Consider the following 16,267-nt stretch of genomic DNA (forward strand, 5'->3'; position numbering starts at 1 on the left):
AAAAAGGAAAATCTAAGTACCTATTTTAGGTTTTGTTGATTATGACTAAAACGGTTCTGGAAACTGAAGATATTCTCTATCATCTGTTACTGATCCATAATTAGAATATTAAAAATTACTGTAATTTTAATTTCTAGAATAGCATTAGTCTAAAAGAAAAAAAAAAGTCTAAAAAAACTACATGGATGGTTGTGGGTGATCACGGCCTACAACTGTTCCTTAGATTTACCTTCAGTTAAACACTGTCCCTGCAGAGGTCCCAATGTCCTACTGCACACAGCCTGCAGACTGAGCAGGATTCATTACCTGAGGTTAAATCAAGCATCACTTCTATATATGTTGCTTGTCTAGTCACATCTCTTCCCAAAACGCAATGCTGATTGCAATGTTATGTTCCACCAACGGGTCAGAACCATGACTTAAAAAAGAACAAGCTCTTTCTGAAATGAATGAAGTATTGATTTTGCATGGATCAGCAAAGAATGCAATAATTACCTTAAGATTTACTGTGGCTTGCACTGAAAAGGTTGCTCAGTTCTTCCCAATGAACTCCCACGTGTAAAACAGCATGCATGTGCTGCAGGGCATAAAAAATAATTCTAGCAGAGCTCCTAAGGGAAAAAAAAATCTGGAAACATTTTGGGGGGGGTGGAGCAGTAAATAGGAAACCATAAGGTGGCTTCTGCAACATCAGGCATGGAGCCATTCACATGCACCACTTAGTTGTTTCAGCAAATTAAATCATGTTAATTTCACAAAAATGAGTCACCTCGAGAGGTCAGAATTTAATACATTACTAGCAATGTATGTTTGCCTTTCATTTAAGAAAGCTTAAAACTTCATTGCAAATAACATTTTCCTATGTGATCGCTAGCAGCTGAAAAACATGGTGTAAAAAAAACTCTTTTCATGTTATTCGTTGACTATACTTAATCTATATTCTACTCGATTACTTTCAGGACAGCAATCGAACTGCCTTTGGAATTTGTGAAAATTACAGAAAACATAGTCAGTTGATTGGTTTGAACTTTGAGCCATAATAACGCTTGAATTAACTTGGGGAGATTGATTCTGTTAAAGAGTGAATGATGACAAAAAATAGAATATTTTTCTTCCAGATAATTGCTTAGCTGATCTATAGCCTAGCAACAAAGCATGTGACAGGTAAACGCTCAGTTGATCTCAAAGACTGTGTAACTCAAGTTTTTAATCATTTCTTCCCATCAAAACAGCTTATGCCAAAATATATATTACAATATAAAGGATGCTTCAGGAATCACGTACAGAAACACTTTATTATTTCCTATTTCCACATCCTAATTATTATCTCCATTCTTATCTGTGTTGAATAAAAGTGTTTTTTTTTTTTTTTTTTTTTTTTTTTTTTTTTTTTCAACAGCTTTGGCCAAACAGCAGAAACCTCATACTGATACAGTAAAGCTTAGTTTAAAATTAGCCTTAAGTTCAGCTGGTTTACACACATAAATTTTCATGAATTTATTTAGAACGATAAAGATCAAGTGAAATTTTTGAGTACAATTAAAAAAAAACAAAAAACAAAAAACAACAGTGAACAACACAACAGCAGAAATGTTTGCTGGGATAAATGTGCAGGATATACTAAGTAAATCATGTTTCTTTATTCCTCACTCTTTGGGTTGGGGCTCTAGTTTCTTTTTTCTTTTTTCTTTTTTTTAACAACTTATGTTCACAATGCGTAGTTTTCAGTTTATGATTATCAAAAACAAACAAACAAACAAACCATTCAAAAGGCCCTTTCTGATGGAAACGGAAGCACGTTCAGCAGGGCCTATCACAATACTCAATAGTTATCTGCGTGACGTGCTAACGCAGACACAACTGGGATAACTCTAGTGCAATGTGTTGCTGAATGAAATTTGTACTGGTTTTGCATGGCAATGTACTGTCAGTGATTTAACAGGTTATGAGACTGACCACGATACTGAAAAGGACAAAGAAGAGAAGGATGCAGTAATTCAAGACAGGAAAAATGAAAAAAAAAAAAAAAAAAAAAAAAAAGAGCATAAATACCAAGTTTCTAAGCTCAGAAGGGGCTGCAGTTAAGTAAGGTTACTCCTGTATTAAAGAATGGGCTCCTTGTGGAGCCAGAAGTGCCAGCATATGGTGTTAATATTCTGTTTGCAGACTATCCATGGGACCAGACAGGGTATATGCTTTTCTGTAGTAATTATGTTTGTTCTAAAAACACCTCTTCAGGAAAAATAAGTCAATTAGATAATCAAATATTATTACAGAACACAGAATTTTCTAAACTCACAAGAAAATACAAAGTTATGCAGTATCTTTCCAGTTATAATTGCCAAAACAGGAATGCAGTTACGTGTTTTCCTTGGTAATGAAGAAACAGAATCCGAGTTAGCAACAAAACTGAATTCTGTGGTATTAATATCTTACTCAGGATGCCCTAATCTAAAGTGGCAGTACAAGGTTGGAGCTAAAGAGTGCCTAATTACTCCGTAACACTGATACCCATCAAGCAGACAATTCCTGGAATTAAAATTTACAGGCAAAATAAAAACTGGAAGGAAAAGAAATCAGCTTTCTCTTTCATTCATGAAACAAGTGTAGGAAGTTTGTCCCTGAATAGTTTCAAATATTCATCAATAAAAACCAGAAATGAACTGTTTGATTTTCAATTTTACTCTGCCCTCCCTGTCAGCATCCAGCTGCTGCATTGCCCCAGGCACTCGGGTGCCAGAGGCAGAGCTTCAGGTGCCAGCAGCCGACTGAAGGAGGCAGGGTTAATGCCAGAAGAAGCACTCCCATTAGCCCATCATCCATAAAGAGACTCCCACCTGGAAATTTCTCTCCAGCATTATGCTGTGGATACATTCTTTATATTTCAATGGAGCAGAGATCCCCCGTTCTGTTTCTGTTTTGGCAGAGGAGGGGTTGTTTCATGGTTATACGTGGGCTACAAATATATATATATATATATCCAAAGGAACACATGCGGCTGGAACGTTTGGTGGTGTTCCCTTAATATTTAAAAAGGATGAAAAGATGAGCATCTTTTCCTAAGGGAAAAAATTAGGTATAGGAAGAGGCAAAATTACATTCGGTGACAGGGACTACAGCATTCAAACAAAATGATGTGGATCCTACTCTATGCCTGCTTCGGTTTTTAGAAGCTAAGATTGCCCATAAGGGCACACAGAAATATTGCTTTCTTCTGAGAAACAAGCTAGAGTAAGGGAAGGAATAGAAAATTTCTCCATTCCTGAAAGTTTGGCTGCAAGAATCCTGACTCTGATATTGAGAGTGAGAAGTCATCAAGTGCAAAGCAGAGAAAGCACGCTGACATGTACTGCGAAAAGGTATTTTCCCTCCAAGGGTAAAGAAAAGACAATGCTCTGAGTGCTTCCCACCCCTGCTTTCTATAAGCTACACCCAACCACATGCACAGGATTACATTTTACCCATGAGGGCGCGAAGCAGCCATCACCACAAGCACATTGTTGCTGTCTGTCGCACCAGCCCTGCAGCAGGGGAGCTTTGCCGCCTCAGCCCCAAAGGACCCAGTGGTATTGACACCATGATAACCGTGTGGGCATTCTTCTCATCCATGCCTAGCCTCGATGGCGCTTGAAGAAGGAATTTATTTATCACTCTCGGGGGTTGTGATGGCTGTAATCGCTCACCATGGCCTTCTTGTCCACTCTGTCATCTTAAACATCCCATTCTGGCCGACTCAGTGTGCACTAAGGTCCAGGAAAACACAATGCTGTTGCCAGCAGCACTGAGTTATGTCACATACATTCTCACATACATTTATCAGGCTTGTTTTGCTTATGAAGCAACTCTTGTGGAACTTTTTTGAAGTTCTCAAGGTTTTGTTCTGAACTAGCATAAACCTTTTTTTTTTGTTTGTTTGTTTATTTGTTTGTTTTGTTTTTAAATGTACTGCTCTAGAAGACGACACATTTTTGAGAATTGTTGTTTCTACACTTCCAAGATGGCCTGCCATGTGACTACTAGTGATCCCAGTAGCTGTAGCAGGACTCAACTTGCAAAAAGCAGCCCGGGAAATGCAATACAAAATACTGCTGGCTCCTGGTAGATAGTGCACGTCTTTCACTTCTGCAGCTGAGGGACTGAGCTGCTACAATCCTTGTTCTCACCCAGTTAAGTTCTGTTCTTCTTAACCCAACATAAAACGATGCAAATGCAGAACAACTAAGGGGCAGAAAATCCCTACTTCTGTCATGCATTTCTGCTGTTTTGAAGTTACAGAGAATAAAGAGCAGTGAGGTGTGTTAAGATCAAGTTTCAGCAGAACACAGCTGCCACTGACAATCACCCAGATTTCCTGAGGTACCAACCTGGGAACTAAGTCCTTCTTTTAAGCAGCTTTTCTCAGGGATTTCCTATCTGGCCATCCATGAGGTTTCCATAGCACTGAAGAGGGCTACATGAATTGCATAGGCTTCCTTGACAGATCTAACATAAACCCTGAGGATCACAAAATCAAAATGCTGCTTAAAGAAAGGCACTTTAAAACTTTTTCAGATGTTTACTAACAAAACACGGACATCTTGTGAACAGCAACTGGCAAAAGACAAAACGTACAGTGGCAAGTAGAGGGGATGGGATATATACGTTGCCTTTTTATTTCCTTTTACTTTTTGTAATGATGTAATGATGGCTGTAATGATAACTGCAAGGATTTGTGGCTTTGTTTTTAAACTGCAGTCAGAAAACTGGCATCATCCAGTTATCTTTGCTGAGAATACTAGAATCTGCAAGTGTGCTACCTGCTATACAGCTCTGACTTTATACCTTATATGTTTCCATCCTTCATCCTTCCTGTAGGAGGTATACATTTAGAAAAAATACTGTATTATCACTATTTTCATGCCTTATCACATCCTTACACTTAAGATTTTCTTTTCCTTCACCTACATTCATTGAAATGTTTATTCAAAGACACCAAGATGATCAAAGGTCAGATTTCTGATGGGCTACAGATCAGTATTTGCTGACCTATTTGGCATTAACCTCTTAAAATGCACAAATAAGAAAAACATGTAGAGAGAGGAGAAAAACGTAGGCAGGAGAAAACTGGCTGGAACAGGGAAAAAAGACATCTACTAATTTAGTCTTCCTCTATAATTTGTGCTTTAGTACCTCCATACAATTCTAAATACATTTTTAGAGCAGGGAGATCATTTTCATCAAGGGAGACAGCATTTGCAAAATGACCTCTGATTTTGTGGGGAAAGTTTCCTACTTACAATTTACTTAATTGATTGTATTTGCATATCTGGATGCAAATACATCAGGGCTCTTACTTTTCTTTTTCAGTACAGCTATTCTGATATTTAGAAAAGCTGTCCTGGGAGAGGAAAGAACAAGCTCAGGTGCGCTGCTGTGATATTGGGTGATTAATCAGAAGGTCTGGGATGGAGAAGACTTTCAAATTCAAGAATAAAATCGCTTCATTCTCACAGCAACAAGTCTCTTGAGGAATGACTGATGCAGGAGACCCAGCTGTGCGATCCAGCCTTCTTCACTGACAAGACAAAACAACTCTCTGCCTCTGAAAGGCTACGAGACGAAGGTCATTCACAGCTTTAGACTTGATGCTCTGCCACGTTTATAAAAATCGTGGCATTTCTAGGAACACAGGCAGGATTTTTTCCCCTACCCTGCATGAACACAGCACTACAGAGAGCTTCTAAATACTTAATAAACTCTGCATAATCACACAGATTTTTGAGTCTCAAAAATGGGTCTCAAAAGCTGCAGTCCATGCAGACCATCGTCATCAAACAGTAATTCTCTCATTAAGGAATCATACAGGTTCAACCTTAGTTACGTTTCTGTCTGAACTGGGCTCAGAACACTTTTAGTTTTAAAGATACCTGCACTCAGTTTTGTTTTCCTTCTTTTTTTTTTTAATGTCTAGGTTTTCAAAACAAATAAAAGAGTTCATTTGTCTCCATTACCACTGACCTTACCTTGCAAGTTACTTTTCCAGGATTCTTAAAGGCTACAGATATTACTCTCCAAACCCTAGTGTCTAAACTAAGAACAAGAAAGCACTAATAGAGGCAGGTGGAGGCCCTGATACCTTGGTCTGAACTCCTTCAGGTCCTAGGAAATAAAATTAGTTTTGCCCTATCCTTTCTTTGTGGACTACATACAATCCGAAAGCAGGGTTTCAGAAGCTAGATGAGACAATAAATCAAAATACAACCAACCCTTGACAGTACAGAGCCTCTCGTCCAAAGAGTGGGAAATCACGTAATTATAAAATCTTGTATTTTAAGCCTGGAAATTTACTGTGCTAGCAATCTTTGAATTGATGGAAAAAAATAGAACGTGTACAGTAACACTGAGGTACAGGAGCTGTAATGAAGATTTTCTCTGAGAAAGCATCCCATGGCTTAAGACTGTGTGATAACAGAATGCTCAATTAGGATTAAAGAAGGCTTTTCAGTGGAGCTGGGATGAACTCAGCTTTGGGCAGAAGTTTTTCATCTGCTTGATCATTGGAAAGACACTCTCGGGTTCTGGGACCAGTGAAACCAAACTGGCTGCATATGCTTACAACTATTCTGGGATCATGGGAAAACTTTCTACAAGTGCTTCCCCTTACATGCCTATTATTAGCAGAAAGGTGTGATTGAATTGAGAAAGCTGGAGAAAAATATGAAGCAAAATCCACAGACAGGGCAGTTGTTCATTCCCCTCCTCTAAACTGCCACTGAGGTAGAAAGTTTCACACCAAAGATCAAAGCATTCAACATTAGCATCTGCAAATGGCTCTAGCATAATTAGAAAAATTAGGTTGCTCACAAAAAGGACATGAAAAATCAGTAAATCTGAGGGAGCCTGCATAGCAGCATTTGCTACCTGTCCCCTCTTTCACCAAAGCATGGGAAGAGGAATGGTTTGTTTTTATAACACCTGTAGCAAATGCCACAGAAAATGCTCCAGAAGAATTAAATCTGACTTAACATTTTAATCTCAGGAATCGATGATCATATTTTCCAGTAGTATTACAGAACATGTTCACTTTGTCGAAACAAGCACCCATACAACTTGTTCTACTGGAGAACTGGAAACTTTTGTCTGATTCCCCACCAAGGAGATTAGAGTCGTGGTTGTCTATGTAGGAAGAGGATGGCTTCTTGGGTTTCATCAGCTACATCCACATATACACATACAAACACAGACACCAAGGCCCCTACCCAAAAGGTGCAGAGGCAGGATCTGCTGTACTCCAAATGCTGGTGTGGTGCCCAGCATCTCCTGTCTAAAGCAATTAAAAAGGAGAAGTAGCTGTGTGAACCACAGAAAACAAGTCTCATGCCTGACCTTGCTTTCAAAATCCATTTTTCATCAATACTGAATAGAGAGAGGAGCAATTACTGCAGCCTTCAGGTTCTCATTATTTGAAAGCACTTCAGAGCACTTAAAACATTTCTACAAAAGTTCATGTGGGGAATATTCTGCCCATCACTTTATTCCCTTGCCCTCCATCAGTCAGGTGGTGCTGTGTGACAATGCCTGAAGAACCAGTTCCAGCTGTATTTCAACTACAAATACTTACAACTCACAATAAGTATCTATAGGACGCGAGGAAGCTACCTGCTAATTTCCCATCTAATACAGCTTGCTTTCTCTTCAGCTTCTCATACACTGCTATTGTTGATGAGGTCTACAGCTCCACAGTTCTCAACACTAAATTGAAAACTCACAAAATCTAAAGCTGATAGCATCTGCCCTCAACCTGAAGAGAACTACAGGACAAAAGGAGATCCAATTAGAATGAAAAGCAATCAATCCTGATCAAGAACCCTATGATTTCACTAGATAAAACAAAGATAAAGGATAATAACCAGCTAATTGTACTAAGTAGAAAGTTTCTGTATGGTTAGATCATTATGTATCTTTTTGGTGAAGTCAGTGCATTTCATTTTCCTCTGAATAATACAGTTTTGACCGCTCTGGAGACCATGAGGTTGCACTGGTATGCCATTGCCTTGTAAGACAGTTGTGTCGCCTCTCTCACTGTTATGTTATAAAAGCACAATACGGAACTTGGAGGTGCGGTGATAAAACCTGGTGGTAAAACTGCAAATACCAGTGTTTAAAAGCTTACACTTATCTTATTGTGAACTGAGCCAGAAACTTCATTACCTGGGTTTTCTATATGCAGTGCATTTAAGTAAAATTATGGCCCATTTCACACACATGCAGATGTGAAAAGAAAATTTACCAAAAACTATGTCAAGCTTCCTACCCACACCTGTTGTGACATAAATGCTTCCCTGCAATCTCTTAAATACAACACAGCATTTACTGATATGCAAAATTAAACTGATGACAAGTGAATTCTACATTTACATTTTCATCATTCCTTGTACCTTTTTACCATATAACTGTTCACATTTCCCTTAGAGCATTTCCCGTTCCTTACAGCTCAGAATTTTTGGCTGCAAAATCTTTATGTTATGACGTGTTTCTAAGAAAACTGCCTATTTTTGCTTCCCAGAATCTGAAATTTGACAACTGTGATTCTCAAGCCAACCTGAAGGACATGACAACCAAAAACGTCAACATTCGCGCTGGAACTAAGTTTAGGTAGTGAGCAGATTCCTCTTACCTGTTTGTGAGCATGATCGTATGAGTTAATGTGATTGTCAAACTCCTGATGTTTATAGTACTGCTTGTCACAGAGTTCACAGTAGAAGTTGGCTTTAAGATCTTCCAGGGCTTTTGCTATCGTGTTTTTCTTTTCAGCATAATCCTGGAGGGGGGTGGGAAAAAGGAATTTTAGTATTTTCCTTTGATGCTGCAAATGGATTTTGTGCTCTGCAGTTAATCATATTTGTAAACATTTACACACCTCCATAACTAAAAGCCTTCACATATTTGCTGTGTTACACTGCACATATTTACTGTATCTGCTGAGAGGCTCAGGATTTGCACACTTCAATTTGCTATACAGTTGCCAGCTCCCCTTAGGGGCTCTGTCAGACGTTAGGCTACAGATGGATTTCCTCAGGTCCTTTCCAAATACAAATATTTATCATGTTGAAGGTTATTTTCCAGTTAATTTCTACCAAAGATTCAGTGCCCAGATGATCTGGTAGGTAATATACCTCAGCAGAATAATCACAGAGACACAAACTCCAATAATTTAGTTATGAGACTTTCACAATGAAGTGTGCTTCTTAAAGTGAAAACAAAATTAAAAGAAACTCTGCTGTGTCCCTCTTGAACACAGGTACACATGAAAACCTGATGAATGCTTTCATAGCTGAGATGTAACGAGTATCCTCCATAGCTTTGCTATTTGCCATCCAGCATTAGAAGGGAAGACCAACATCTCCATTTACCATACCTAAGTAAAAGCATTAAACACAACCTTGCACATTATTTATCAGTGAATTATAGACAAGCAATATTTATTAATTTCCTGAATTTGATGATGACAACATGGCTTGTGCAGAAAGAGCATGGAAATGGTCTGTCATCTCAAATTAGTTGAGCACCAGTTACATATTAAACATGTTTAACTTGAGTGAAATACCACCTGCTCTTGACAAATCCGAGATAGAATTGACCCTAAAATCCCAACTGCAGCAAATATTGTTTACGAAAATGCAAATAACCAAAGGTACATATTTAACATTGAACTTAAATATAATTCAGAGTGATCAGACTGTTAGCAAACACCACTGATTCAGTTCCCAACAGAGCTACTCCCTCATTCAATTTTGCCCATTAAAAGAATTGCAAAAATCACTTCAGGACTGGGTTTTGAACACTGGCTGACACAAGAGGAACTCACACATTTCTAGGACATTTTTAGACTGATGTTGCATAAAATCTGTTTCTTAAAAAAAAAGTGCATATTATTTGAAGACATATGAATATATTTACACTTTGAAATACACTTATGCTGTATGGCAACCTATCCTGGAAACTCCGTAATTAGTTCTTGGTAATAATGAGTAAGGAACTATAGTTTTTTAACCACTTCAATTATTACTAAGAAGCTTATGTAGTGGAGACAGCACATCAAGCTCTAAGGGCATAAACTCCCTTGAAATAGATTAAAACTAATTCTAATAGTCTACAAAGGAGTCCCATCATATTTTGCTTTCTTAGAACAAAAAAAAAAAAAAAAAAAAAAGGAGGAGGAAATTTTGGATTTGGGGGATTATCAGAACTCTGAAAAATTACATATGATAATTGTGTAGAAGATCAGCAAATGTGATGGATTCTAAGGCAAGAACAGTGAAATAAACAATAACCTTTCTTGTATAAAGAGATGCCAACACATTGAATAACCCTCAAGCAAAATTTCACAAGACATACTAACGTAAGGCAGTAACCTAAATAATATTATGTAATGCAGTTGGTGTTCCTCTGGACATAAAGCACCTTTTTGGAAACAAGATAATTATTACATAGCAGAACTAACCTGAATGGGATCTACTCTGCAGCAGTACTTGGCATGCCCAGCACATCCCAATGGAACAGAGACATGGGAACCCTGTGAGCAACTGGACTGTAAATTAAGAAAATCTCATCGGTACCTTGGGGTTTCTACTACTACAATCCTTCAGCTAGAGTTCTTTGGTGGGGAGGGTTAATTTTATGTTGAAATATTATATTACTGATTTAGAGGCAATATAAAGATTATCATCACATTATTTAAAATAGATGATAAATAAGTAGAGGGAAAATATTAGGGGAATTTGATCACGCACACAGGAAGGGAAAAATGGGATTTTTATGTGATGAGATTGAAATGTTTAGAACCCAGAAGTATTTATTGTTAGGAACATAAGAATGGCTGTGCAGGATCAGGTCAACATTTTGAACCTGTGCAAAATTTTACTGTGTATAACAAAGGCAAAGTGACCCTTTACTAAGGACCATTCTCCTCTTTGTTTTGAAGCTGCATTGAAGTTTCATTTGTTCTCTTACTGGAAGAGGTCACCAACTTACATGTTTTATTTTTTTTGTCTGGGCCTTTCATAATTACATACACACCTACCACACAGTCTCCCAGGCATGTGTATTCAGTCATTCCTCACACCCAGGTCACTCATTACTTGTCCTGGTTCTTTTTGCAGCCTCCAAGGCCTTTCCAACCATCATCTCCTCCCTGAGAAGACAACATGACAACCAGATACACTGTGGTGCCATACAGTACTATATTAATGTTCTCCATTTTGTTTCCTATTCTTTTTCTGTATTAACTCTTATATTTCTTTTAAATCACCATAGAGCACTCAGCCAACATTTTAATACAACTCCTTTATCACCTACATCACTTGCTGCCGTGCAGTATTTTGGTGGCAGGAGAAGTTCCTATTTCATTTATCATAAATTTCATTTAGTAATTAACTGGTGAGACACCCTGATCACCGTGATCTAAACATGGGCAAAAAGCATTAACCAGTAATTGTGGACTGTGAGGTACCTATCTGCATCAGAAATATATTTGCATCAAGGGATTGCTAATGAAATAGTAGAAGTGCTTATTTCTATCAAATGTTGCATTGCACTTGAAGCGATCAAGAAATATGAAACAGTATTTTCTTCATGTTATGACCTAAAACTATGAGGTGGGACCCGTATTTTATTCCAATGTGGTGGGAAAGGATACCAAATCACCTCTCCAAACACCTCTGTCGATTTGCTTCAGGTTGGTCCTCTCCAAGGCTTCAGCCCCTTGCATTGCACCCCGCCGGTCCCACCACAGCTGAAGGAGGAGAACTGCACTGCAGGCCCTGTTCCTGCGTCACCCGCGGCCCTCCGGTGCTCAGAGCAACATCGACCGTGGGGATCTGGAGGCTGCCCACAGCTGGTGAGTTCTCTGGGCTGGGTCAGATGCAAGAATAAATTGCCATTGCTGGCTGGCATCAGGAGCTGAGGGGAGTCTGATGTCAATGATGAGCAGGGAATGGAAATATGAGAACACAGGCTGCTGCTTCCCTGCCTGTTAGACTATTTGTATTGATTTGGAGGAGAGTACTACCTTGGAAGAGGAGGCTTTCGCTAGCGCTATGAATTTTGATGAGGGACAGCTGCCCAAAAGCTGACAGTAAGAAATGATAGTTCCTGGACCTTGGTAGTGCTGGCAACAGATTACAGACAGAAATGACAGAGACTTACTGGAGAGGAATATTCCTGGAGTAAAGTGGTAGCCAAAAACCCACTTAAAACAGTTAACTATGATCAAACTTAGTCCCAGTTCCATCAAAAAAAATTTGCAAACCATGCTGGAAGTTTTAAAAGAACTTTGAATTATGATTCAGTTTGGTAATGAAACTCAGAACTGAGTGTCACTTTGCTTCATTATTTTTTCCTGAAAGGCTTATTGTCTGAAAGCCTACAGCAATAATTCACTGTAGTCATCTTTCATAATTTATATGAAAGACCTCTAATATGTGATCACATCTCTCAGCTGGCTTTGTTTCTCTAAATCTATCTTCTCCACCCTCCAAATCCTTAAGCCTGTGCAAACGTAGCTGCAAGCATCTGACAAATTGTATGAAGAGCAGGCTCCATCTGCAGAGGTTCTACCTTTAACCACTGAGACAGGACTTTCTGCTCACATTCTACAAGAGAAAGAAAGAAGGGAAGCTACAGAAACATTTAATGCTTCCCATGGACAACTTTGGGAAGTTGACTGGATTCCTCAGCTAGGGGACGCTTTTATTTAGTGCACTGCAGGCTCATACTTTTGCTGCCTGTAGAACGATTAAACAGGAAACAAGAACCATGTAAGAACCTGAAATTAAAATATAGCATCTACACCATGGTGATTGCCAGTGTCGATACTCTTACTTCCCAAGAAATGTGAGCTCCTTTTATTGCAGTAAGCTATTTCGCATTTACTGTAGACTTAAAAAGGGTCAGGCACGCAGTCACTGCAAAGTAAAATGTATTACAGAAACAAACCCCTTCTTCAGGAGAATTTACTGGTACAGTCATCCCAGAGAGGATTAGACTGCTCTGGCCTGAACCTCCGGATTAGACCACATTAGACTTGACAGATGTTCCAGTGTAACCTCCTTGACAAAAACTATTTAAAGCTTTCTTTTTTTTTTTTTTTTTTTTTTCCTGTCCTGATAAAAAACAGCAAAATCATATTTTGAACACTGTCAAAAAACTCCAGCTAATTCTCTTGCTTTGGCAAAACTACTCCATATCTTAGCTGTATTTATACCCACTGACACAATCAACAATTGTTCCTTCATTTCTGGTATAGTTGCTAGGTGTTAGAAGGACAGTGTGAAGCAGCAAATTTCACTGCAAAAAAAAAACAAAAAAAAACATACAATTTACAATTTCGTAACATCTTTGCCATTTATCTTGGTATTACTCACTACATATAATTTGTTTTTATATCTTCCCTATATCACTTCTTCCTCATGTGAGCAGTCTATACATCATCCACTGATGTACTTGAAGGAATAAATAAAAAATAGCATGCATTAGTAATATTAATGCACTCTAGCACCGAATCTAATTATTTATAAGGTTCTTATCCTTATCAAGGCGGTGAGGCCAAAGCAAAAAGCAATTAGATACATTGATCAAATTACTCATTGATCTCAGCAAACTCATTTCCAAGCAGTGTATAGCAAGCTTCAGTTTCACCCTACCTTGAAAAGAAGGCTGGCAGGGAAAATGAGTACCAACAGTGCTGTCAGATCTTCCTGGTTACCGTACTTGAGACTTTCCCATTAGCTGTGAGATCTGATAGCTACCTAAAATTCGTAAGGTCATAAACATCAGATGTTATTTCACTTGATCCCTCCTGACATTGTCCTTCCAAGCAAAGCAGCTTCCACAGGCAGTGACCCCATGGTTTAACTGCTTTGCTGCACTGCAAGGCTATGGGCCCAAGGAAGAAACAGTACCCTGAAAACCCCTACATTAATTGAACATCATAGGCTGAAAAGGAAAAAAAAAAGAAAAAGAAAAAGAAAAACACCCCACCTTTGTTTTCTCCTTAAGATTGCCTGCAAACAACTAACTGCAAACAAAACACTTATTACATACAAGAGAGCTAATCAGTATTCTGGTGTGTGCATACTTGAAAATGCTACTGAAGACATGCAAATAGCTGTACTCTCAGCTACATGGACAGTATTCTTGTTTAGGTACACAGTATTAGTATTAAGATAAATAACATAGTATTAAGATAAATAACTTAGTATTAAGATAAATAACAGTGAAATCAGATGGAAATAGCAAAATGTATTCCAATTTGTGCTGCCTGCTTCCTAACAGCATCCTCACTTTTGGGAAATGCCACGTTTTGCAAGCACACCGACCAATGCCAACCGCTGGATTCTGCACCCCCCAACTGAGGGATGGATGGATGAGGTGGGTGAGAGCAGGGACAGAGCTGGACCAGCGGAAAGCTGAGCAATGCAGAGCAGTGCCCTGCAATGTTAAGACTGAATTAACTTTAAAGGAAGCTAATGATGAGACAGCAATTTGTTATCACATTTGTCTGTCTCATTAACTTCCTTAAAGCACTTTCAACTGTATAATTACTTTTAACTGGGACTCATAAAATCACTTGATTAGCTTTTTTGCCATTAAAACTAACTCTTGTGCATATATCTGTAGAATTATTTATTTATTCTAACACTCTAAATACTATTTCCAGGCAGAGCATGCACTCAAAAGGTGACACGAAAGCTGGCCACACATTTCTGCTAACTACCTGTATTGAGAAGGGGCTCTTCACCGGTGTTTTATGAGAAAACCAACACGGGTATGGTTGTAATGGAGAAAAATTTATCTTACCCCATCACCACCACTCATCTTCTGAAATCCATAGATGATGGAACAGAAGTAGGTTTTGCTGTAGCTAAGACAGGTTTTATGAAAAGGTTTCCTCCTGATGTGTGTTAAAAGAAGAATTTTCACTAAATGTTTATCCTTGTCAAATGATAAGCAGAGGAAGGAGGAGCCTTTACTGCTCTACCTGAAATAGTCTGGCCACACACTTTAATTTGAGCAGAATTTTGATTAAAAACAAACAAACAAAATCACAAAACCTTGGGGCTGATGTTCAGCATTTTGTTTCCTTGCAGCAGGCATGTGGGCATCTAAAGATTCTTACAGCTCCTTAATGTGGTTTCATTGACAGGTAAGTGTCTAATGCAATTAAGATTGTTTGGAAAATCAGGTTTTTGTGTCTGATCCTTACAACGCCAACCTAAACGAGCTGAAGTGCCTTTTAACCCCGCAGAACTCACAACCCTGAGAACAGACTGAAAACCACTCTTGAGCACAAAAGCCACACAGTGGAACAAATCTCAATTTTTATACCCAGCAGCCTTCCATCTACAGGGAACATGACAACACGTGTGTCAGTGGTTTCAGAACCAGGGGAAGGGCAAAAGATAGGGAAAGGGGACTTGTTGATTTATTTCACTTCAAGTTAACCACTGCCAATTGACTGGTAGCTATTAATCTGTGTTAAAAGTTGCTGTAGAGCTTGTCAAGCATTAATTTGTTTGTGTGGTTAGTTTTTGGCCTGGTAAAAAATCACCAGTTTAGTTGGCTGAGGCACTGGGGAACCAGAAAATTGGATGCCATCTACAATATATTTAACTTTGAACATGGCATCGGTCTATGGGACAGCTCATGCATTAAAGCCTGCATACCTGCATGCTCAGGATCAGAGGCCTTGGTGAGTTCCAAGTTCAGTTTTCTTAGTTTTATTTGCTGTACTTGACTGTGACAGCTCTTTTTCCTAAAAATGTAAGATTTTTATCATAATCCTCCATAGCAATTTCTTGGCTCAATTTTCAAAACATTTTTCTTGTATTTTCTCTTTTTCTGTTTATATTTTTAGAAGTTTTTGTTGTGTTTGTTTTGTTTCAGGAAGGGAGGTAATAGAATGATATTTGAATTAAAATTAAGATATTTCTTTCTCATTTGATTCCTCTCCAGAACCCAGCTTCTCCATGAGCGACTAAAATTACAAATTTTCTACTTAGAGTAACTATGTTATTTAAACATAATGCCTCAAAGCCTGTGAACATCACACTACATATTTATTGACCCTGCTGAGGAAGTTTCAAATCGTATTTTAAATTCAGTAGGTCCACTGAGTTTTTGCAGTCAATGTGTTTGCTCCAAGCGGAGCTTATTGAAGTGAACATTCATGGAAACCCCCACCGCAGGCTCAGTGAGCTTTCTTTACAGACCCTTTTACTGATTCCAT

At 38.5% G+C, this 16,267-nt stretch overlaps 1 protein-coding gene across 5 annotated transcripts in view; it reads right to left on the reverse strand.

Moving 5' to 3' along the window:
- The window catches only part of ZNF804A (zinc finger protein 804A), a 213,772-nt gene that overhangs the window by 30,616 nt on the left and 166,889 nt on the right, over positions 1–16,267 (reverse strand). For 4 of the 5 annotated variants that reach the window (XM_035331514.1, XM_035331515.1, XM_035331513.1 and 1 more), the window contains one exon: positions 8,657–8,800. In XM_035331514.1, coding sequence (XP_035187405.1) covers positions 8,657–8,800 — 144 coding nt within the window. Of the gene's footprint in view, positions 1–8,656; positions 8,801–15,704; positions 15,726–16,267 lie in introns of those variants that run through there. The other variant, XM_035331517.1, reaches the window with a different exon arrangement.

This window comes from Oxyura jamaicensis, chromosome 7 (assembly GCF_011077185.1).
Source record: "Oxyura jamaicensis isolate SHBP4307 breed ruddy duck chromosome 7, BPBGC_Ojam_1.0, whole genome shotgun sequence".
NCBI lineage: Eukaryota > Metazoa > Chordata > Aves > Anseriformes > Anatidae > Oxyura > Oxyura jamaicensis.